This window comes from Urocitellus parryii, chromosome 8, assembly GCF_045843805.1.
Source record: "Urocitellus parryii isolate mUroPar1 chromosome 8, mUroPar1.hap1, whole genome shotgun sequence".
Classification (NCBI taxonomy): domain Eukaryota; kingdom Metazoa; phylum Chordata; class Mammalia; order Rodentia; family Sciuridae; genus Urocitellus; species Urocitellus parryii.
In genome coordinates this window covers 130,572,401-130,598,768 of record NC_135538.1, presented here as the reverse complement: position 1 = coordinate 130,598,768, position 26,368 = coordinate 130,572,401, and the positions used below count along the sequence as shown (strand labels likewise).

General features: G+C 35.6%; 1 protein-coding gene across 2 annotated transcripts in view; it reads left to right on the top strand.

The window, feature by feature from the left end:
* The window catches only part of Exoc2 (exocyst complex component 2), a 197,043-nt gene that overhangs the window by 136,173 nt on the left and 34,502 nt on the right, over positions 1 to 26,368 (top strand). For both annotated transcript variants that reach the window (XM_026398921.2, XM_077801565.1), the window contains exon 23: positions 9,936 to 10,077. In XM_026398921.2, the coding sequence (XP_026254706.1) occupies positions 9,936 to 10,077 (142 nt within the window). The remainder of the gene's footprint in view (positions 1 to 9,935; positions 10,078 to 26,368) is intronic.

Sequence of the window (26,368 nt, the reverse complement as noted above, 5' to 3'; positions counted from 1 at the left end):
CTTTTATCTTTGTGCTTCCTGGCCACAGTAAGAAGATTAGCGCTTTACTGCCATGCCCTTCCACCATGATATTCTGCCTCATGTTAGCCAAACAGTGGAGTTGTCTGTCTCTATACTGGTGTTATCGCTGTTGACCGGTGAGGAGTTCTTGCTTCCCCATTGTTGAAGTATAACACCAGAGAAGCACTCCGAGGCAAGGTCAGAGTGGAAAGTAGAAGTTTATTAAAGAACAGCAGAAAAGACTTCTCCCGGAGGAAGAAGGGGACCCAAGAGATGGAATCCGTGGAAGTGCGGTTGTCTCCCCATTTTATAGTTAAGGCCTTCATCTGGTCTCCCCACCCACAATTCCTGTCCTTTGTTCTGTTATCTTTCAGTGATAGAATGTAGTTGGGAAGGCCCGAAGGATGGGGCACAGGTGGGTCAAAGAAGTAATCTTTTAGGACTTTTGGGTCAGCATCTTCAAGTTTGCTGGGAGCTGTTTCATTAACACTTCTTTGGGATGGGCTCTGGGCCTTGAGGACATTAACATTCCATGAGTTGTCCTGCTTTTCCCGGACTTCATTAACATTCCAAGAGTTGTTCTGCTTTTCCCGGAATTCATTCTCAACATGGCCTCCATTTTGGATCTTACTCGATATTAGACCGATTTACCTAACTACACTGACTACCTAACTTTAAATCTGGCTTCACTGGGACCTCTGAAATCATGAGCCTGAAATAAACTTTCCCTCCTCTCAGCAGTTATGGTCAGGTTTTTTGGTTACAATGACAAAAAGATAACTAACCTAATATTCTATTGTAAGGGGGGGTCCGGCCGAACGTTGGAGGGAGGGAGGGAGGGAGGGAGAGAGAGAGAGAGAGAGAGAGAGAGAGAGAGAGAGAGAGAGACACGCCTTACTTACCCTCTGAAGCAGTCCGTTGTTAGGGTCTCTCTGTCCAGCGATGCGCTGTTCCTGGCCAACGCACCAAATGTAAGGGGGGTCCGGTGGAACGTCGGAGGGAGAGACCACACAGGAGACTTACTCCATGCAAGTGGCAAAAGGGGATTTATTGGGGATCCATTCCAGCGCGCTGGGACTCTGTGCCCACTCAAGAAGGGAGCGCAGCTCAGAGCCCAGAACGGAGGTCAGGTGGAGCTTAAGTACACTTTTTGGAGAGGGCGGTGGGCTTTGCATACATCGGAACAAATCATCATGAGGCGCGGGGAAATTGAACAACAACTCTGAGACTTGATTGGTGGGAACAGGTCGGGCGGGGGTGATTGGTCATTCGTAAGCGGGTTACACATTCAAACTGATTGGTTTGGGCCCTGTGACGAACTGCACAGGGCCCTAGGCTAAATGGCCAGTAGGGCGTTGTCTTAACTATCTCAGGAATTCCAAGTTCTGGGTGTAACAGAGGAACTTAATAATACCTAATCTTTTACATTCAAGCTTTCCAGCTTAGAAACTTTACCCTTTCACTATATGTAAGTCAGATGAGTGATTGTCTTTCTGTGCTTGGCTTATTTTACTTAATGTAATGCCCTCCATCTTGTTGCAAATGACAGAATTTCATTCTTTTTTTTTTTTTAGAATATGCAATATTTCATTGTGTGTATTATTCACATTTTATTTATTCATTCATATGTTGGATGGGAATTACTCCTGACTCCGTCACTCATAAAAGTTTATGCTCAGTTTTTTTCTTAGCTCTACCTCTGAGCCATCTTCTGAATTCTTTTACACTTCTTTCATTTGCTATTCCTGTTGAAGCTCAGCCCTTTACCATAATTTGACCACTCTAGTGGTGTAGGAACCTTCCTAACAAATGCTTGGTCTAATATGTAACTTCTTTTACTCTTTAATTTTCCTCCACTGAGTGTCCAGGATGAGCTTTCAGAAACAGATTCGATTATATTATTCTTCCTCCTTCCCACATTTCAGAGTTGTTTATTGCCTGAACTCCTCAGGGTAGTGATAGTTGGGTTTTAATCTTTAAAACCATGGCTTTAATCTTTAAAAAGTCATGGCTTTCGTCTTCCTCACTCCAGTACCTGTCATCTAACCCAGCCACCTACTCATCTTTCCTCCTCATTCAACAAATATTCATTCAGCATGAGTTTTCCTTCTAAGCCATTTGAGATGCAGATGTCTCATCCTATATAAAAACTTGTATGGCCTTACCTTATCTTTATCCATTCTCCCAGATAATAAAGTGGATCATACCCTCTTCTTTCTAATTACTATGCTTCATTCATACCACTGAATAATATTTTGCATTATGATTGGCTCAGTGTCTATTAATTCTCCCTCCTGTTGAATATGTTGAACCTCCTCACTCTGTTCTCCATGTCTAATTTTTTCCATTTCCTCCCTTATTCTTTGCTAATTAGGGATAATTTCTGTAGCTTTCTCTCATTCTTTGTATTTCTATTTGTCTAATCTTCCTGAAATTTGCTATCCATTAAGTTTTTCATTTCAGCCATTCATGTCTAGAAACTCATTTTGTTTTTTGTTACTGAGGGAAAACAATTAACTTACTTTGGAGTGGTATAACTTCAAACATCAGTGGAGAAGGTGGTGGCAGTTAAGTTCTCCCCATACCCTTCAGATTGCCCTTCACTGAGGCCAACTCAGATAGTCTATTGTCAAGTATGAGATTGTCCTATTCAAAAGCAAATTGGAATAAATAAATGAAGTCTATGCAATGGGAAGTGGGTAGTTAACTAGATTATAAAGCATTCATAGATAATGAAGACACTGTTCAAGTTGTGAGTGTGATAAGATTTCCAAGACATCAAGTTAGAACCATAGCAGGAAGCCAAGAAGTGGGAAATCATGGCCCTCCCTAGCAAGTCCTAGGAACATCTTCTGGCCTATATCCTGCTTCATCCACATTTCATTTTTCTCCTACTAATCCCACCTCTTACTAAGAAGAGTTTATTGTTAAAAGTTAATTATTTACTTGGCTTTTTTCCCCAGTTATGTTTTAATAATATGAAAGAATGTGAGCTTGCCATTTTTCTTTACTTTTCCATTTGTAAAATTCTAAAAATAAAATATTAATTTGACTGAACCAAGTTATCCAGATTCACTTGGCTTGGTGCGAAACTGATGGAATTTTAGTGAGTTTATTTCTGTACTTTCATCAAGTTTAGTGTGTTTTTTCTGTCTTCTTTAAAGTAAAAATGTTTTTTCCTATTAAAAACAGATTTACCTGTAATCCCAGTGGCTCAGGAGGCTGAGACAGGAGGATGGAGAGTTTGAAGCCAGCCTCAGCAAAAGTGAGATGCTAAGCAACTCAGTGAGACCCTGTCTCTAAATGAAATATAAAACAGGGCTGGGGATGTGGCTCAGTGGTTGAACACCCCTGAATTCAATAACCAGAATCCCCCCAAAACACCATTTTTACCAAAACAGTTTAAAGCATAAATTTTTACATTTAAGTTAAAATATTAAAATATATCAAAAAATGATTTTACCCTTTTAACCATTTTGATTAAAGACAACTTCTAAAAATTTGTTAAAAATATGATGTGACCTCTATTCAGACGTGTCATGTCTTGTGTTTCCCGTCGTGAACCTTGACTGGGACATGGGCCAGGTTGCATGAGATAAGAATGTTCCTCCATATTGCTGCTGAGGAAGAGAGAACAGTATTTTATCATAGGTAATAATTTGCCCCTTATATCAGAAATGCAGCCTTTTAACATGAGCTTTACCTCTGTAAGTTATTACCAATAATTTTTAAAGTACTATAAAAGATGGTCCCCAGTTCTAGGATATAGGAATTCAGCAATTCTATTTATGAGCACATAATAGTTGAATTATCACTTTTTGTTAAGAATACATCTTGTTTTTAATTAGAGACTCCTGGTCCAACAGGACACTGCTCTCTGACCTCTACTTCTCGGTGTAGTCTTTGTAGTCTCTCAGCTCCCCCACTAGTGGCTCTTTCACACTCCCTCTCTGCCCCACAAGTACATTCCTTTATAAATGTTTTCCTTTCCTTCTTCCCTATTAAACTCCAAATTGCTTAGTCCTTGGATCCTTCTTTTTACTTAACTTTCATTCCACACTCTATGCATTGATCTGATGGTTGATGAAACTCATTCTTGCCTATTGAGCCAGAATCAAGTTAACATCTGTGCTCAGCAGCCAGCATGAACAGGTGTTAATGGAAAAGGGTCAGTTGTGAGAATAGTAATAGCTGGTAGCATTTATTATGCACTTCCATTTTGCTGTGCAAGTTTCATGATTTATCTGTCTAAATTCTCACAACTTAAGAGGTAAATATTTTTTATCTGAGTCCTACCTCATCACACATTATACTGCCACTCTACTCTTTATTACATTTGCCTTATATCTATTTGCTCATCATTTATTTTCAACCTTTCTTTTTCTCTCCTTAAGAAATTGAGGAATAATTTACATACAGTAAAACGATAAATCTTAAGGGTGTGGATTGATGACTTTTTATATTCGCCACCTAGATGAAGATACAAAATATTTTCTTGGATTTCCTTCCAGGCACTATTCTCATGGCATTCTGACTTTGTCAGTAGAGTAGCTTTGCCTTTTTGAAACGTCACATGTATCTGGCCTTTTTGTTTTAACTTAATACTTTCTTGAGATTCATTCAAATTGTGTATCTGTCAGTGATTTTTTTTTTTTTTTTTTTGCTGTGTATTGATAACCAAATTTTGTTTGGTTGTTCTCATAGACATTGGGTTATTTCCAATGTCTATTTAGGCTTTTACTGAATAATGTTATTATGAATATCATTGTAAAAGTCTCTTTGAAGTGTAATTGCTGGTGATGGATCAACGTAGTTAGAAACTGGATAGCTTTTCATAGTGCGTGTTGTGCTTTACACTCAGCCAGTGAAAAACATTCAAATAAGTGTTCCAGTGGGCTCATGTTCTCACCAGCATGCATTATTATTCTTTATTTTTATCAATTTTTTTGCTATAAATGTCTTTTCCTAACAAATATGACATTAAATACCTTTTCTTAAATATTCAGATATTCACATCCTTCTTTTTTGAAGCTTATTTTTTAATTGGGTTATTCATCTTATTGATTTTTAGATGTCTCTATTAAAGTTTTCTGTCACATACATATTCTTTTCTCTCAGCCCAAACCATGGCTAGCTATTTTGTTTTTATGATATCTTTTGAGTAGAAATATTTAGTGTTGTAAGGTTCACTTTATCAATTTTTAATGTTTTTTTTTCATATTTTGTCAAAATCTTTACCTGTTTCAAAATCCTGAACAAAATCCTGAAGCTTTTTAATGTTAGCTTTTATGTTTTATGTTTAGGTCTATAATTATCTTTTATTAAGGTTTTCTGTATTAAATGAAGTCAAAGTTCATATTGTTTTCTATGTAGATATCAGTATTGTTTCAACATAATTTATTAAAAAGTCTTTATTCACTGAATTTTATTGATGCTTTTGTCAGAAACATGAAAGATTGTATATGATTGGCTCTATGTCTAGGCTTCTTTTTCTGTTCCACTGATCTGCCTTACCACCCTTATGCAAATATCGTATTGTTATTTTTATTATGTCTTTATGATATGACTTGACATCATGTAATGTGAGTAGTTGAGAGCCATTCGTGGGCTCTGTGTAGACTACATTGGCATTGTACCCTAATTAATAGGAGAATCTGGTGTCTGGGAACTTGCAGTAGACACTTCCTCTGGCTGACTGCCCAAACACATGTGAGCCCTATTCAAGCTCTGCCAAAGGTCCTACCCAGCACCAGAGATGGGGTGACTTGCTATAGCCGCACAGCCCCTCTAACATGGTTGTGACCTGCCAAGATACCAGTCAACTTGCTGATTGGAAGACATCATGAAGCAAGACTTCACCCTGAAACCTTATCCCTGCCTTTGATGTACCCCTTTAAATAAACCACAAAAGCCATTTTCTAATTGTCTACCTCCAGCTCTCTGTGGACTGAACCCATCAGGTGCTCCATACTTTAAAACTAATTCCAACTTTGTCTTTTGTTCTTCACTAATTTTTTCTGACTTTAAATTCTTAAGAGGCTTATCCTTCCAAGCAGGCAAGAGTTCTCTGGCAAGGTGCTGGCCACCCCTCGATATTGAAATCACGTGATGTGACTTCTCCAACTTTGTCCTTTTCAAATTGCATTGTCTACTCTAAGCCCTTTCCAAATTATTGATTAGCCTGTGAATTTTTACCAACCAAAATGTCTTTTTAGGAGTTCATTGAATTTGGGAGATTGACTGTATCAATTCTTATTTACTTGTTTGGGTCATCTTTTTATAGTTTTCAATAGGGATTTTACTATATTTTTTAAAAAATTCATTCCACATATTTTTTGATGCTATGTAAATCTTTTAATATGTGATAATTTTTCTTTTTAATATATAAAAGTACAATTGATTTTTGTTACTAACTTTGCTGCCTTGTCAAACTTGTTTATTTCATTTATGAGTTTGTCAGTTTGTTTAAATTTTTAAGGTATGTCATCATGTCTTCTACGAATAGACTATTCTACTTTTACTTTTTGGATGTTTTCTCTTACATGGATAGGACCTCTAGTATGACCTCAAAAATAAATGGTGAAAGAGGACATAACTGTCTTATTCCTTATCTCATGTGATAAACATTCCGTGTTTGTGCCATTTTTGCATGTGCCACTTGTAAGATTGATTTTCTTTCTATTCCTAGTTTATTGAGTATTTTTGTCATGAAAATATATTGAATTTTATAAAGTACCTTTTTTTTTTACCTATTGAAACAATACCACTCTGTGTCTTTTTTTTTTTTTTTTTTTTTTGTTAATAGATTACATTTGCCAATAGTTAGGATTTTTATGTCTTTGTTCACAAGGGCAATGGTGCATAATTAATTAATTAGTTAATTAATTTCCGTCGTCACCGTCTTCCCCCTCCTTCTTCTAATTCTTCTATTTGTACTATACTTATCAATTTTTTGCCTATTTTTTATTTGTTCTAATTAGTTGTACATGTCCTTATAAGTTTTTGATACCAGGGTTATACCAGCTTCATTAAAGTAGGAAATGCTCTCAGTCTCTGTGAAAAACATTATGTAATATAATTTCTTCCTCAAATGCTTGGTGAAATTCAACAGAAAAATTATTTAGGTCTGAGATTTTTATTGCGTAAATTTTTCATTATATAAATCCATTTTTAAAATAATCAACTCAGTTATTTTAATAAATATAAGACAACTTGTGCCAGTTTTTGAAAGCTGTGTTTTTCAGGAGTTTGTCAGTTTCCTCAGTGTTGTCAGACTTACTGGCATAAAAACATAATGACTTTTGTCTACCCTTTTAATATAGAGTCTGTAGTAGTGGAAAATGAACAATTGAGGAAAACAATGGCATTCAGCTGTGAAAGATACAAGTGATAATCTGAACAGAAGAATAATAATACTTAAGGTGATTAAAGTACATCACAAAACAATATTTTATAAAGGTACATAACTTGCATAGCTATCAACTATGCAATAGTTGACAATATGAATAGATTTCATTTCTGTTATTAGTTATTTCTAATTTTTCTTTATTTCTTAATCAGTCTTGCCTAAGAATTTAATCAATTTTATTATTTTCTTCAGAGAACCTGTGTTTGGCATTAATGTTTTGGCATTAATATTCATCTTTTTAAAAAATTTAATTGATTTCTGCTTTTATCTTTTCCTTCTGCTTTCTTTGGGCTTAATATCTCTTTTCATAGCTATTTGAAGTAGAAGATTAAAACATTAATTATAAGGCTTTATCCATTTTAAGTTTTTCTTTTTAAATACTTAGGGATATAAATTTCTTTCTGCCAATGCTTTGTTTCCACATAGTTTTTTTGTTTTTTTTTCTTCTTTTTTCTTTTTTTTTTTTTTTTTTTTGGTACTGGGACGTGAACTCAGGGGTGTTTGACCATTAAGCCACATCCCCATCCCTTTTTTGTATTTTATTTAGAGACAGGGTCTCACTGAGTTGCTTAAGTGCCTCGCTTTTGCTAAGGCTGACTTTGAACTTGTGATCCTTCTGTCTCAGCCTCTGTAGCCACTGGGATTACAGGCATGTGCCACCATGCCTGGCTCCACATAGGTTTCGATATGTTGTTAGATTCTCTTCAGTTGTTCTCTTTTGGATGCTCCCATGATTTCTCTTCATCTTGTTTTTTTTTTTTTTTTTTTTTTTTCTTAGTGATGGGGCTGCTGGGGATTGAATGCAAGGCTCACGCATGCTAAATACACCAAAAATATGTTTCTTGGACTTGGTTGAGGGAAAGATGTCTTGGCTAAATATAGGGCTCTTGGGTTGTATGCTTTTATTCCTGAAGATATTCCAGTGGTTTCAGGTTCCATTGTTACGTGTCGGAAATCTTAGGTCACTCTGATTCTTTCTCCTTTGTCAATAAATTATTTTTTGATCTGGAAGCCTGAAAGATTTTCTGTTTCTTTCTTTTTTAATTTAGAAACTGGAACCGTTAGTATCTGCCTAGACGTGTGAAGTGTTTTCATCAATTCAACAAGCCTATTCAAGTTGCAAACTCTGGTTGAGAACCAGTTAGATATTCTTTTATGGGTTGTTTAATTATTACCTTTTCCCTAATTGCTTACATATCTCTACTACTTGAATTTCTATTCTTTGCTGCCTTGGGATCTATCTTCCAAATCTCTTCTTTCATACTTATCATTACTTATTACTTCTCTACATGTTTTTTCTGTACTACTTGCACTTCATTTCAGTCTCAGTAGTAGCCATCTATTTAGTTGACAGCTGTGCAAGTTATGTGTCTTATCTCTATAAAATATTGTTTTGTGATATACTTTAATCACGTTAAGCATTATTATTCTTCTGTTCAGATTATCACTTGTATCTTTCACAGCTGAATGCCACTTGTTGATGGGTGTTCTTTTAGGCTGACCCTTCATATATATGTTTTTTTTTCCATTGTTACTTTGTGGAATCTCAGGTCTAGTATTAGAGAGAAGCTTATGTTCCTCAAACCAATAGCATGGAAGCACACTAGCCACCATCTACTGTAGAGAACCTGGGGCAGACATGCACTCTTTTGTAACTTGTTGGCCTCTTGAGTGCTATTGAGAACAGGCACACTCATGTGGGGCTGCTGTCAACATCCTCATCCCTGTTCTGATCCCATTACCATCAGGGGACCTCATGGTGAATCACATGGGCTGAACTTTGTCTAGGGTTTGTCTCTTTGTAGTCCTTACACCAGTGGCTTTAGTGTTTTATTTGCCTTTGAGGGAGGGAGCCCTGCACTCTGGAGATACCATAGGTCCTAACTGATGCCTCCTCTCCATTAAGCCACTCGTAAGCCACAGCAAGGAGGACTGTAACTAGGAAAGGAAGCTGCATTGGGGTTTTTAGAGGGTCAGAACATGTTTTGTACTATTAATAATACTCTTAAATGAATGAATTAATATGAGAAAAACAGTTTTATTATCTTACGTGGTTCCTTATTTATTTTTTTGTGCTGGGCATTTAATCCAGGGTGCTTTACTCCTGAGCTGCGTCGCCAGCCCTTTTTATTTTTTTATTTTGAGATAGGACTTGCCAACTTGCCAAGTTGGTGGTCTCGAACTTGTGATCCTCCTATCTCAGCCTCCTGAGTCTTTAGAATTATAGGTGTTCTCTTTTTATTGAAGTTTATTGGCTGATAACAGTTTAGTATTTTTAATGCTTTTTTATTTGCTTATACAAATGAAAGCTTAGTAAAGTTTTCTCAGAGATGATCTATAGTTCATAGATGGAGATTATTTCTTGTGAAATAGCTAAGAGTGACCTTTGTTATTAAAATAGATAAAATAAAATCCTAAAACTGGTAAGTACTTTTAAAATATGCTGAAGTATTTATTATTTACACTATTTTACTTTTTCCTTTGCCTTTAGGTAGGCAGCTCATATTTTTTTATTCTGTGTTTCTAGGTTAGCATGGCCTCACTGAAAGAACTAGACCAAAGACTCTTTGAAAATTACATTGAGCTGAAAGCAGATCCAATCGTTGGCTCCTTGGAACCTGGAATTTATGCAGGCTATTTTGACTGGAAAGACTGCTTACCTCCAACAGGTAAGTAAACACAGTAACTGAAGTTTTAAAAGTAATTGAGTGCATCTAGGCTAATAATAGGTATAGATGTGCTTTTGTCAATTAATGTATGCTTAGAATGCTTTTCTCTTTATTCAAATTTTTTTCATTCTTACTGAGGGTGGAAGATGAGTTTTATTTCAACTTATTAGCTCAAACCCATTTTTTTTTTTTGATAGTTTGGAATTTAGTACACTTTTTTTTTTTGGCAGTGCTGGGGATTGAACTTAGACTCATGCATGCTAGGCAAATGCTCTACTGCTGAGCTACACCCCAGTCCATTTTTTTTTATTATTATTAATGCTTGATGGGGGCTGGGGTTGTGGCTTAGTGGTGGAGTGCTTGCCTAGCATGTGTGAGGCACTGAGAAAATTAATTTACCTTATTTATAATCATTGAACATTCTAATAATACATACTTGTTCTCTATCATACTGTTTTTTGATAGATACAATACAATAGAGTGACTATGGGTGACATTTTCATGCAGTGACCTTGTGACCATCATCAAAAAAGTTATTTAAGAAAACTAGTCAGTTCTGTTTAAGACCTCATTATTGATGCTAAAAAAGTGAATAGAAGGAAAATGTGTAGGACTAAGATTATTCTCGTAATTCAGCAAAGAAAATTTAGCTACACAAGGATGACTGACATATACCACTGTTATCTTTGTGATTTTATTTGAAAATTGCTTAAATCACTTTACAATATATGTCTTAAAAATCATTATTGCTCTTTGAATCAAATAAATTTTTTGATTGATCAAATAGTTGTTTCCTTTTACAAAATAATGTGGGATACATAAAACCAAGTTATCTATTAACATTTTTTATAGAAGTGGTCTTATATAGAAATGTCATGCTTGTACTAGACATATATAGAAATGTCCTGCTTGAACTATACATCTATGTGTGTATATCCAAAAAGAACCCATGTCTACATGGGTTCTTTTTGAATATACACACATAGATGTAATAGTGAATTATTAACAAGTTTGGCTTAATCTTTGTTCTTTTAATTAATCACTGTATTTGTCTTTTGTTTTCTTATTATGTAATGATTTCATTAGATGGTAATAAAATGTGTTCATATATATTGATACCAAAAACAATCATAAATAATATTGTATGTTACCACAGTAAACTTAGTTTTCTGAAATTATGATCATTGTAGTTATATCCTTATACCTTCATCTTGCCATATTGATCTTTTTCCCTGTAATCTCCATTACTTTTCTGTATTCATACTTTGTGTGCCTCAAATGGATTACAGTTCATACTCAAAACTATTTCTTTTTTTTTAAAGTCTAAATCAGATCCAGTTAGAATCTTGTTTATAATTTTTTCAGTATTTTCCCATCATACACTCAGCTTCATGAAGCTTTGATATGTGGGCTTCTGCCCCTATATCTTAGCACCTCACCCTAAGACCTCTGTCCAGCTGCCTCTACCTCTACCTTTTTGAAAACCATATCCCTCTGAAATGTAAATTGGATTTTTTCCATCCCCTAATTTAAACTCTTAAGCAGTGCCAAGGCCCTGTATATACTCACCTATGCTTGCCATATGCCCTTCTTCTTTCCATGTACCTCCAGAAGGCAACAAGCATCAAAGCCCTGTGTCCACTCCCTTCCCTCTAGCTTCACTCTCTATCCTGCTTACTCCAGCCCTTCCCTGATTTCCTAGATGATTCCTCCTCCTGGAAGCTCTGCCTGACCCCCTTCCACATGTCCTTAGTTGAAGTTGGCATACCTCTAACCTTGTGCTTCTAGAGCAGTTTCCTGTTCTTAGAGTGCTGTATATGTGGGAATTATTTATTATCTTGTCCTTACTGGATACCCTTAGTGCAGGGATCATTTTCACATCTGAGCTCCCAGTGTTTAGCACACAAGATGTTCAGTGTGTGTGTGTTGAGTGAATGAAGTTTATTAATATGCAGTCTTTGTACATAAGTGTGTTACTCCTCAATTTATCTTCCAATTGTTTGCTAAATGGTTTTGCAGTGATTTTTCTAAAATTTTTCTTCAGTAGTAAAGTACATCATACAGTGTTCATTTCCATGATTATGCTTATTCACTTTTTGGTAAATTATACCCAAGAGATTTTCATACTTATTGAAGTGCATTGAAATGAATGTTGTAAATGCTCATTTTCTTGTCTTTTGTTAATTCTCACATGACAGCTATATGTACTCCCTAAATTTTGGGCAGTTGCATTTTAAACAATCAAGTATATTTAATACATCAGCAATTCTATGTAGCATCACTATGTAAAAGTAATATATTGTTCAGTGATAGTGTAAACGAGTTTTATTAAAATTCATATTTCCTTCAATGAATAACCTATACTAGATATTAAAAGTTAGCACCCAAACAGTTCTTAACCTTATTTTGTGTATGTCCAAGGTTATTAATTTGCTTGCAATATTTCTGTGGTGATAGGAACACTCATGACACAACTAATTCATCCATTACTGCAACAAGTTGGAATTGAGGATCTTATATGTCTTCATCAAAAGGTCTAATTGTTATAGAGAAACAGAATTTACTTGCTGCCAATGTGGAAGATGTCTGTTTTTCCTTGACTGGCCCTTTATCATACTTGCCGCTTCTCTTAAAAAACATCAACAGCAGTGCACAGTTCCTCTTGGGGTAGAACATAGATTATCTTTGGGAAGGAGACTTCCATGAAGTTTTGTACTTCTTGAAGGGCTTTGTTGGGTCACAGTGCTGGCCATGTGGGTTCTGTGACAGCACTTTAGTGAAAATTAACAAGAGGCAAGGAGTGTGTGAGTGGCAATATCAGACTAAGAGGGATCTTAGGTGTCCATTGTGTCTAGTTGGATAATAAGACATTTGATGTCCAAGTCCCCCATTGTAACATATTTATTTCAGATACCCAAAGTCTATTATCTGTTGTCTTCATGGTTTTCAACCATGTGAAGTCTAAAAATGTAGTAGTTTATATATATATTTTTTCTCTATACAAAATTAAAATTCTGCTGGCTAAATGAGTAAGTGGCATGGCTTTTTAAAAAAAAAAAAAAAAAAAACCAGCTCAGTTTTTATTGTTGTTTTTTAGAAAGACAAACTGTTTCATAAGCAAATGGCACATGGGACCCTAATGTCAGCAATTTATATACTCTCTCTGATTCCAAAAGCATTTAAGAAGTAGTCCATGTTTGTTTCACTTTTATAAACTGTATTTAGTTCTGTTCTTTGTGTAGTTTTGACTTCATGAGTACACCCGAACCTCAGTCTTGCATAGTCATCTAGTGATTTTTAGTTTGTTTAAAGTTGACTTGAGCCTTGTAAAGTGAACAGTCAAGAGTTTGACTATTAATCTTCTAAAATAATTTCAATTCACAACTTTAATATTTCTTTAGAGCTTTAATCTCCAGAGCCTGAATTTTAAAATCATATAAGTAACTGATTATTTATTGCTGTAGTTAGCATTAAATTTAGTTTTCAATACTCTATGTAGTGATTAAAAAGAAATCCAGTTGATTAATTTCATGATTCAAGAAAAAATATCCGTTAAAGCCATACGTGTGCTTTTTAACCTGGCGGTTGGATATTTAAATTGTTGTCACCTCTTTATTTGTTATGTCAGTAGAGATCATTCTGGCTAGTTCTGAGTCATATAACTGACTGTTCTTAAGATTTGAATTGTTCTGTCATCCATAATTATCAAGAGCGACAGAATTTGCATTCTATAAATTTGAGAATGTTATTGAATTCCATTTTCATATACACATGGTAGTTCATATCTTTATAGTATATTTAAAAATCTTTCTTTTAAATTTTCTCTTAAATACTAGTTTTAGCTATCTTTTCTCTCCAAAAGGCATATAAGTTTAAATTCATATTCATTCATTAAAGGCATTTAAAAAATGAATTTAAACTTAATTATTTTATGTAGGTAAAACACCTAATTGAATTTTTAATTCAAGTGCTTTTTTATTAATTATAATAATTGAAATTATAATGGGAAGGGGAAGATGGTTTATGTAATTTGTGACATGAATACATCTGAACATTCTAAAAATAATAATATCATAGTTGACTGCTTACATAAATGGTGCATATAACCAGAGTCGAATAATTTCCCATACATTAATAATATGTCAGATCACAGTCCCTGTGCTGCCCAGTTTCATTAGTGAGCAAGAGTTATTAGATGTCTGTTGTCAAAGCAGTGTGCTAGGCAGCATATCTAAGCAAGGCAGAGAGAGAATGTAAATCTTGGGAGACAAAGGCAAATGCATATTCCTTATGTGTATGTTTGTTTTATTCAAAACAATTTTAGTTTTAAGATTTTTGCTTTTCAGAAATATCTTGCAAATATTTTAAGTAAATTCTGTAAGAGACATTGTATAATTAGGTTATTGCCTGCATCTAATGACTCAAATTAAAAGCTTGGGTCTGGTTTAGAATTTCTAGAGAATAAGAAAAATGCTGGAAGAACAGAGATAAGGAAAAAATGGATATTTGGTTAATTTTTCAAAAATCTTTAAACTAGCAGGCAATGTCAAAGTTTGGTCTTGCTCTCTGAGAAAATTGATCATTAAAATGTTTGTGGCTCCATATAAAATAATCATATATTTGTGATATGTTTATGTGAATCATATACACACTTACACATTTGTATCTGCAAGTTCTGCATCTGTGGATTCAACCAATCACAAATAAAAAATACTGTATTTGAAAATATTATTGCATCTTACAGAACCCAAACAGACTTTTTTCCTTATTATTATTGTGTAAACAATATAGCCTAACAATAATATACATAGCATTTACTTTGTAGTAGGTAATATAAATAATCTATAGATAAATATATGGAAGGACATTTATAGGTTTTACACATATCATACTACTTTACATGAAGGACTTGAACATCTGTGGATTTGGTATTCAGTCTCCATTAGGGGAATGTTCTGCAATCAATTCCCCATGGGTACAGAGAGATTTTGGTATTTTTCTACCTACAGAGAGAGAGAGAGGGACGTACACATTGTTCATGTATTGGTAGAAAATGCTGGTCAAGGAAAAATGCATTTATTTTTCTCATATTTTTATTTAGAAAGACAACATATCAGGTTCATATTTTGTCATATACAAATGTGACTTGATAAGGGTGGGAAGTAGAATTACAGAAAACTTTAATTTTCTATTTTAAGTTTAGTGTTTGAGGAATATTTGTGAGGAGTATACATTCTTTTTTTCCTATTTATTTATTTATTTATTTTTTAGAGAGAGAGAGAGAGAGAGAATATCTTTTTTATAGATAGACACAAAAATGCCTTTATTTTTATGAGGTGCTGAGAATCGAACCGGCGTCCCGCCCGTGCTAGGCAAGTGCTCCACCACTGAGCCACAATCCCAGCCCCATACATTCTTATTTTTAAAAAGAAATTTTTATCCATGGAGGCAGGATACTCATGAAGAAAAAGTATACATGACACTAATTCATTTTCTTCATACACACGAACTTGGTTTGATATGAAGATGACAGTCTCATGAATCTAGGTTTCAGCAAGTCATGAAACCATTTTTCCTGATATTCTCTTGGAAGTATATGCTACTTAAATTCAGAATGTCTTCCTATCAGTTTAGAGGGAAGCCTGGAGTCACTGCAGGTGTATTTTCTTTTTTCTTTTTGAGAGAGAGAGGGGGGGGTGGTGGGATTTTTTTAATATTTATTTTGTTTTAGTTTTCAGCAGACACAACATCTTTGTTTGTATGTGGTGCTGAGGATCGAACCGGGGCTGCAAGCATGCCAGGCGAGCGTGCTACTGCTTGAGCCACATCCCCAGCCCTTCTTTTTTAAACAATATTTAATACTTTGTTAACCATTTGAAAATGGAGGAATAAAGACTAGTGAAGTTAGCTTATGTAGCACTGTTACATTATACTTACAAAGTTTCTACAATGCTTTTTGTGTATCTTGTGATAGAAGCATCCTCAGATTAATGACAAAATTTAGCATGCTTTACTAGTGCTACCTCAGAACCAAAAATATAAATTTCGGAGAAATTCTGGTTCCAACAATAGTGGAAAACTTATCAGATATCTCCTTCCACAGTTAAATTGTAAACTCTGCACAGAATGTAGAAACACAGAAGAGCCATCAAAACCAGAAACTGGAAGAGGGTGCTTCAGTGAAATTGTAGAAACCAAAGCAAGTCTTTCCATGGCTTCCCTTTAGGACTCTCTCCAGGTTGCAGCACCTGTGGCTAGCACTCAAGCAGAAAGCCACAGATAAGTAAGACAGGGAATGCAGCTGATGAAAGTAACGCTAGATGGAAACTCAAATCTAAAGAAAAGATTGACACATGAGTAAATGAAGAAAGCAAACTTTGCTTTTTTCACTAATTAAAAAAAAAATGATTGTTTGATGCAAGAAAAAGCCATATATTCATTAAACTGAATTCACAATCAAAAAGTTTTCTTTGTAGAAAATTCCCTATTTAAACACTTTTACTGATAAATTCTGTGAAACATTTAAGGAAGAAATAGTACCAGTTTTACACAAATTTTACCAGAAAATGTTGGTGGAAGAAATCTCATTTTTTAATATTGAATATTGAATCTCATTTTATGAGGTCTGCACAATCCCAAACTGAAATCTGGCAAGAATACTATAAGGAAAGAAAATTACACCCCAATCTACCTCATGAACATTGGAAGAAAAACTTTTTTACAATTATTTTGAGCAATTCAAATAAAGTGACATTATACATATAATGGAGTAATACATTAGGACCAAGCAAGGTTTATTTCAGATATGAAAGGCTTGTGCAATGTGTGAAAATTAATCACTATATTAATAGCCTGAGAAAGAAAAGCCATATATGCCTCTCAGCAGAGGTAAAGAAAATATTTCACAAAAGCCCAACATTAATTCATCATAAAAAGTCTCAGCCAATTAGATATAGAAGGAAACTTCCTAAACCTGATAAAAGGATCTACAAAAGTCCTGTGGCTAAAATAAGATAATGAAACATGAAATACTTCCCACTAGCATCAGAAAGGAGACAGAGGTGTCTACTCTATTTCTGTTCAGTATTATCCTTGAGGTCCTAGTTATTGTCATAATGCAGAAAAAAAAAACCATAAGATTGGTGGGAGTGGGGGAAGGTTGTGTTGTTAGTGACATTTTTGTCATTGTGACCAAAATACTTGACAAGAACCACTTAGAGGAAGAAAAGTTCTTTTGACACACTCTTTCAGAGTTTCAGTTTATGATCAGCCAACTAACTCCCTCACTCTGCCCAAAGTGAGGTGAACGTTATGTCAGACAGGTATGGCATAGGAGTGTTGCTCTGTTCCTGGCAGCTGGGAAATACAGAGAGGGAGGGGAAGGGGCCTCTGGAACCCTTTCGAGGCACACCCCCCAGTGACCCACCTCCTCTAGTCATGCCCTACCTGCCTGTAGTTACCATCCAGTTACTTCATTCTAAGATGGACTGATTAGGTTTTAGCCCTCATCATGTAATCATTTCACCTCTGAATACTCCTACATTAATACAAGCTTTTAGGGAACACCTCATATCCAAACCATAACAAAGATAAAATTGTTTTTATTCCAAGACAATGTCACTGTTTATATATAATATTCTAAGGAATCTATAAAATTATTGTAATTAATAATTGAATTTATAGGATCTCAGGATATAGAATCAACATGCAAAACTCAGTTATATTTGACATAAAACAGTTAAATATAGCAAAAAATTGAAAATAAAATTTTAATAATTCCATTTATGGTATCATTAAATACTTAAAGAATAAGGAATAAATCAAACAAAATGCATTTAGGACTTCACTGGAAATGGAAAATTACTACTGAATGTAATTTCATTAAATAAAACTAAAATAAATGAATATATAAACTGTGTTTTTGCATTGGAAATCTCAATATTAAGAAGTCAGATCTCTCAAATTGATCTGTAGATATAGTGCATTACCAACCCAATTCTCAGCGTCTTTTTTTTGGGGGGTAGGGGTGGGGAGTAATTAATAGGTGGTTCCAAAATTTATTTGGAAAAATGAGGGTTTTGAATAACCCAGAGATTCTTAATGAAGGACAGGAAGTCGGTGTGTTCACACTGCTTGGTGTAAAGACTTGGTAGAGCTACTCTAATGAAACTTTAGTATTAGCATACTAATACTATTATTATTTACTAGTATTAGCATGTATACATGGTCAGTTATTTTGACAAGGCACTAAAGCATGTCCATGGCAAAAGGAAATGTTAACAGATATGTTGCAACAGGTGAATAAAAACAGCTTTTTTAAAAAGAAAAAAATCCATAAAAGGCCAGTAACAGATTGAGAATAAACAGCAGCATTTATAATCAGGGAAAGGCAAAGAAAATCATAGTGAAATAATACTTCAGACTCATGAGAACAGCTAAAATTAGAGACTGGGAATACTAATGTTGGCAAAGGATGTGGAACAGCTAGAACTCTGGTATTGATAGTGTATTCATCAGTTTTCCATCACTGTGATAAGATAACTGAGAATAATCAACTTAAAGCAGGACAGGTTTATTTTGACTCAAGGTTTTAAACGTTTCAGTTCATGGTTGACTGGCTCCATTAATTCTGGGCCTGTGATGAGATAGTACATCATGGCTGAAGACATGTTATAGTAAAGCTTCTCACTCTGTGATGACTAGGATTGGGGGGAAGAGAAGCAGGAAGAAAATGTACCTTCAAAGGTCTGCTCCCAGTCACCTTCCTCCAACTAGGCCCCATCTCCTAAAGGTTGTTCCATCTCCTACTAGGGCCACAGGCTGGCAACCAAGCCTTTTGTGTGAAGTCTATGTCTATCCAAACCATAACATTTCACCTTTGGCCTCCAAAGGCTCATGTCCATCTCATAATGCAAAATGCATCTATTCCTCTCCTCTGAGATTCAAGGAAACTCTTAGCTATAAAGATCAAAGGACAGATTATATACTTCAAACATACAATGGCACAATTCCTTTTAAAAATGGGAATAACAGGAAAATAACAAGGAAAGATTGGGCCAAAGATTAAGACCAAAACCCAAACCCAGCAGGGCAAATATTAAATTCTGTAATTCCATGTTCAGCATCCAGGGCATGATGTGATCTACAAAGGACTTGGATGGCTCTTCCACTATAATCTTGTTAGCTATAGCCCATGTGGTCACTCTTGGGCTTGTAATGGGATTATCACCCAGTAAAACAGGGCACTGGGGCGTTCAGCAGGAAACAGCTTTTGTTAGTGTCAACACTTGCCCAGTGGATTATATCTAAAGGCTGAGCCTGGAATGCAGCATGGTGTGTCTCTTGCAAGTTCTTTTGTCTCCCATATAAGACAATACACATTCTGATTGGGTATTCTCATACTATAGAGTTGCAACTAAAGTTGCAACAGCTTCTTACATAACTGAGTTATAACAGAGTCATAACAGATTTGCAGCAGAGTTGGCAAGCACACTGAATGCCACGTTTCCTTTTCTTTGTTCTGAAATGAAAGCCCCTCCACAGGCTAGTTCTCATTGCCTACAGATTCCTTGGCAGATGTTCCACAATCTTGGCATCTCTAATTTCCTGGGGTCTCCATTGCAGCTTTGGGCATCACTCTCATAGTTTTCACATATCATGCTTTCAGGGGTTACCTGTAGGGACCTTGACCCTGCTGTCTACTGCCTGGCCTCCCAGGCTTTCCTTTGAAATCTCAGTGGACGCCTACATAATCATAAGACTCTACATTCTGAAGGCCTGCAAAACCAGAACTTCATGGATTATGTTAAGTTGTGCCACCAGCTCAGGCAGCAGCAGGGACTGCTTGGGCCATGGCTTTGGTGACCTCTGAGTGCCTGGATAGCTGAACATGGTGAAACCAGTCCTGGGGTAACAACTTCTGAGTTGTTGTGGAAGCTATTGTGGGAGTAGGGTGCCCAAGGGCTTCTTCTCAGATGAATGTTTTTTACCTTTTAACACCTTTGAGTCTGGGAGGGATAGAGTCTTACTTATTCCTTAGAAGTCCTCTAGGCATCTTTTCTATGTCCCTTTGCAAAGTGACTTGTTTCTTTTTAATATTACTGATCTCTTTAACAATCACACTCTCCTTGCCTAAAAGTTTACACTCACTTCTTTCCTGCAAGTTTTTTAGACATTTCTTCTCTACTTTTTGTTCCTGATTCTCACTGTAAATCTGACTAATGCAACCAGCAAGGCTGAAAGCAGGCTGCTTTTAAATTTCCTCTGTTAAATTACTTAGTCTATTACCTTTAAATTCACCCTCACCTAGAGTGACTTGGACAAAATGTAGACAAGTTCTTTGCCAGAATGTAACATGAATGACTTCTGGTCCATTTCCCAGTAGAATCCTCATTTCCATCTGAACTCTCATGAGCCCAGCCTTTACTATATGCATTCCCATTGGCATTCTCTCATTCTCTTCCTAGCTTCCACCAAAATTGCCCATGAAGCTCTGCTTACATCATTCTAAGCTTTTCTAGCCTACTTCTCCAGATGTTTCTGACTTCCTCCCACAAACCAATTACAAAGGTTTCCAGTTCTCATGGCCAGGTATAACCACAGCAATATCCCCTCTTCAGTACCAATTTTCTATGTTAGAATTTTGTTGCTGTGTAAGAATACCTGAAAAACTCAACTTACGGTAGGAAAGGTTTATTTTGGTTTACAATTTCGGAGGTTTTAGTCCATGGTTAGCCAGCTTCATTATTTCTGGGCTTATGGTGAGGCAGAACATTATGGCAGAAGGACTGTAGAACAAAACTGCTCACCTGATGGTGGCCCGAAACAGAACTGGGACAGGGACAAAATATATTTTTCAAAGGCCTACTTATTCCCAGTGACCTGCTTCCTCAAACTAGGCCCTACTTCCTAAAGGTTTCACCACCTCCTAATAGTGCCATAGACTGATGACTTGTTACTCTCCTTAAAGGGAGACATAAGCAAATAAACTCAAGTACAAGAATACATACTATAGGATTCCATCTAAGTGAAGGTCAAGAACAGGCTGACTAATCCAAGATGGCTAGAGGTGGGTGGTAGTAATGGACCGAACGATGGCAGGAGGGAACTATTAGGGGTGATTGAAATGGTTTGTATCTACCAGGGCGCAGTGGCATATGCCTGTAGTCCTAGTAGCTTGGGAGGCTGAGGCAGGAGGATTGTGAGTTCAATGCCAGCCTCAGCAAAAGCAAGGCACTAAAAGACTCGGTGAGACCCAGTCTCTAAATAAAATACGAAATAGGGCTGGGATGTGGCTCAGTGGTTGAGTGCCCCTGAATTCAATTCCTGGTACCCCTCTACCTCCAAAAAAGAAATGATCTGTATCTTATTTGAATAGTAATTAGAAAGTTGAACACTTGTATCAAATCCCATTGGATTATGCACTAAAGATCTTTGCTTTCACTGTATATGAATTTTACCTCAAAAGAGTTCATTGAGTAGAAAAAAATTTAAAGTCATGCAAGAAAATTGAATTATGAGGAAAAAAGCATACAAAAAAGAAAAAGGCATAATTAGAAACATAAAGACAAAAAAGATATTACATGTAAATTATGTAGGAACAGTTATGGGGTAGGCAGTTTTAACAACTAGAGGGAGGAGACGGCACAGCTTAATATGGGGCAGTGTATGAATTCTAAAAGTTGTAGGTTGTTTGCAGGTCTACTGTCCAAGTGCTTTGTGATGTTTCTGCTTTAAAGTGTCCAGTGAAATGAGAGTTGGAATTACTATAGTATGGTATCCAAAGATAGAAGGTGCAAATTCCTGTGTTCTGAAACTATTACATCTTAAAACGAAACCATATGAGAAAATGGTTGTCAGGATAGACTATATTCTAGAGAAGGGATTAAAGATGGATTTGGGCTGGGGATGTGGCTCAAGCGGTGACACGCTTGCCTAGCATGCATGGGGCGCTGGGTTCAATCCTCAGCACCACATTAAAAATAAAATAAAGATGTTGTGTCCACCGAAAACTGAAAAATAAATATTAAAATATTCTCTCTCTCTCTCTCTAAAAAAAAAGAGATGGATTTAATAGCTATCTTCTTATATCTATATTTTTAAAAAGGAAAAGTAGTTTTATATAGCTGGAGAAGACAGAATTAAAATCACATAGCAGTTATCATTAGAATTTTCAAAAATATGGTCATCCTTATAAGAAATATATATATATTTTATCAGCAGCAGTGTTCACATCAGTGCTGAGTGGCCAGCCACCAGATATATTGTTGATCGAAATGGCCTCCAAAGACTTGCAAACTTCTGATTCTGCTGTTTCTAATTGGGGATAATTTAACCTGGCCTGTAATCATAGGGTAGATATCTTAAGGAACAAGTAGGATTTGGGATACATCCCAATAATTCAGATGATTTAGGGCATTCAAAACTCCTAGACATTAAAGACCAAATACAAAACAAAACAAAAATAAAACTAATCAAACTGAAGTTAGATACTTTAAGGGAAGTTGTTAAGGTAGTGACGGCAATATGGCCTAGTGGGGACTAGACGATGGAGGTGGGACTTTATCATTCTGCTGAAGAGATTAGTTAGGAAGCTATAGAGAAAGTCCTGGGGTGAGGTGAGTGGACTGTGCACTTGGGTGGAATTAGGAAAAAATAAATGAGATTTCCTTTATGATAAAATGTGCTTTATTACAATTAACACAATTATGTACAGTAAGATGTATTTACAACTTGGGGAAGACTGTATGACAAGCATTTTCATATTTCAGTAAGTAGTGGACCTGGGTTTGTTTGTTTTTCTCTTTTTGCTAGAAGAAATAAAAAATTCAAAACTAAGTTTGTAAAACTTTCTAGAGTAGGAACTTATCTTTTATATGTGGTTAGAAGTCAAAGGGAAAACATCCATTACTTCAATTCACTTATTTCACTGTACATCACTGCTCAGTTATATGTATTAGGAACATCGCTTCTTAAACTAAGAAAGCAGATTATCACTTTAGAATCACTTTCTCTGGACCTCAACCATCTGTGAGTAGCCTCATTAGGCCCACTCTGGTAGTCACAGATGGCTCTACTGGGTATGTAGAAGGCTGCAGCCAGGCTAATTTCTTCACAAGATGACCTCTCTACATAATTATACCATTGCTATGTCTGATAGTTCTTCCCAATGGATACCTGAATAAGGATTATATGAAATTGTTCTTTCCACTGAGTATATTGTTTTCTCAATAAAACAAATTTATAACCACTTATCCCCTCCACTTGATATAATGAGACTTGAAGTTCTCTTCCTCTGGCTTCCTTTTTTTTCCCTGGTTAAAGCATTTAAGTAACTTTCACTGCAATGTCTTAGTCCTGATCAGTTTTGCTCCCCTAGCATACATACCTAACACTATGTTCAAATAATAACACTTTATTCAGAATATAAATTTAATGTGAAATAGACATAGTTTTCATTCAAGAGAGTACTTTTTTTTCAGTGCTGGGTATTGAAGCCAGGACCTTGCACATGCAAGCAAGTGTTTTACCACTGATCCATACCCCAGTCCCTAAATTCCATTTTTAAAAGGAATTTGGGAGGGCTGGGGATGTGGCTCAAGCAGTAGTGTGCTCGCCTGCATGCGTGCGGCCCGGTTCGATCTTCAACACCACATACAAACAAAGATGAAAAATAAATATTAAATATTTATAAAAATAAATATTAAAAAATTCTTCTCTCTCTCTCTCTCTCTCTCTCTCTCTCTCCCTCTCTCTCTCTCCCTCTCTCCTCTCTCTCCTCTCTCTCTCCTCTCTCTCTCTCTCTCTCTCTCTCTCTCTCTTAAAAAAAAAAAGGAATTTGGGAAACAGCAGTTCAATCACAAAATCCGTGAGATCACCAGTACAAATTTAAGAACCTAATTATGCTTTGCACACTGGCCAAAGAACACATTCATGCCCTGTTTAAATTTAATTCACAGATACAGAGATATACATATTTAGAACATTAAGACTAGAATAAAATGAAAATCAGTATGTAAATCTGCATATTCAAAGTTTTTAAAATCTTTACCTCATGGTAGATGAAAAATACATTTGCTTTTATTTATTTATTTGTTTGTTTATTTATTTATTTATTTTCATTTTTGAGACAGGGTCTTTCTAAATTGCTGAGGCTGGCTTTGAACTTGTGATCCTCGTGACTTGGGAGGCCTCCCGAGTCACTGAGAGTACAGTCGTGTGTCACCATGCCCACCTTGATTTCCAAGTTTAAAGTGTCAGTAGAGAAGCTGATAGTACTGTGAAGGAGATGACAACATTGTGATTCTCAAATGAATTAGTAAGGACTGCTTTCTCCTTCAGCATTCCTGAAATCATGGGTGTGCTCTTAATATTTTCTATGTGCTGAAATATCCTTAAAATAGTGTTTGCTAGAGAAAACTCCTGAAACTACTTCATATTAGTATCTTTATCTGTGGTGAGTGTTTCTCTTTTTGTTGTTTGGTTGGTTGGTTATTGATTTCAGTAGTGGTGGTTGCAGGTATATAGGCAGGGAGCAGATGTTTTGGTGAAATGTATCATGGCATTAGGTGGCAAAAATGTTAAATACCAAAGTAGATCTCTTCTGTTATGCTTTTATATCCATTTATCTTTAAAAATTATATCTTCTTGGACCATTTGGGGTGATCCTTCCCAAAATTAAAATGAAAATACAGCTAGTTTTGTGGGAAAAAAACACGTGAAAAATGCTTTATTATTGTGTTTATTTTGTTGAGTTTTTTTTTGATACTTTACTGTCTTGTTTTATATACCATCATTTCTTTGCAGTTACCTAGTAAACATATATTTACTCTATGAAGACTATCTAATTTGTCTATTTGTATGGTTTTATTTCCTCCAACATTTTTCTCTTCATACTAAATTTTGTAATTTTAAAAATATTTAAAATTTGACTCTGTGTACAGAGTAAGTCAGACTTGCAAGTAAGATTTGTAAGCAACTAAGACATTGCAGTGAAAGTTAATTAAATGCTTTAATCAGGGCAGAAAAATAAGCTAGAAGAGAACTTCAAGTTTCATTATATCAAGCAGAGGGGATAACTTCCATTATAAATTTGTTTTATTGATAAAAAAGTAAAAGTAAACAAGTAAGACTTGCTCCTGTACACAGAACTCAGGTATTGTCTGTGCTGTTTTGCCCATATCATTAAATTTTCACCTTTATTTAAACATTAGTCTCATCAGCTGTTAAACTTTAACAACTCGTAGGGAAAAATCTTTTTCTGAAAATTTCTGGAGAGTTTACTAAAATGCATTTTATGTACTGGCACAGAGAGGTATATACAGGGTTGTTGCAATATTGCTTTCTGGCTTATTCTTCATCTTAGTTCCTTTGAACTGCTATAAGAAAATAGCACCAATTGGGTAATTTGTAAAGAACAGAAATTTACTTCTCAGTTCTGGAGGCTGGGAAGTCCAAGATGAAGGTGACAGCAGATTCAATGTCTGGTGAAGCCTGCTGTCTGCTTCCAAGATGACACCTTGTTGCTGTGGTGGACAAACCCTGTATCTTCACATGGTAGAAGGGGTGGAGGGTTTCATTTGCCACTCAAACCCTTTTATAAGGCACTAATCCATTTTCATTTCTAAATAATGTTACTAAGAGTTAATGTTAGTTATAATTAATATGATATACTCTGTTAATTGTGATTAATGATAATTAATAATTAGTGATAATTAATGAGATAATGATTATAATGTTTACTTTGGTAAATCTAGAGAACCAGTTCTAGGTGTGCAGGCAAAAATATGAGCTGATCTCAGCAAATATAAAACTTGTGGTGTTCTAATAGTATACAAAGAAAGCATTATTTCAGTGTTAATTCCTATTCCAAATAAAACACCTCAGCCAACAGTTCAGGGATGAGCTATAAGGAAGATTTATAAAACTATAACTTTGAAGTGTTTTTCTCTCCATAACCAAGTCCTGGCTTTTTGGATGATGGAATCCAGATCGATACTGCCCTCCTTTCCACCTGAGTACTTCCATCCTTCCCATATCATGTGTTCCTTAGCCTCTGGAGGCTAATTAAACTTGCTTTCACACTCCACTCTGTGATCCCTTGAGGCTCATTCTTCTCCTCTCTTCTCTGGCCAGGTCTTGACATCTTCCTCTCCATAGCCTTTTTCTTATCAAAATTGAAAGTCACTCAAGTATCTTAAAAAATATAATAAGCAAACCTTGTTTCATCCCCTTTAGCTGCACTTGGACATTGCATTTTACCCTCGTAGTCAAGACTTTGAAAAGAACTGCT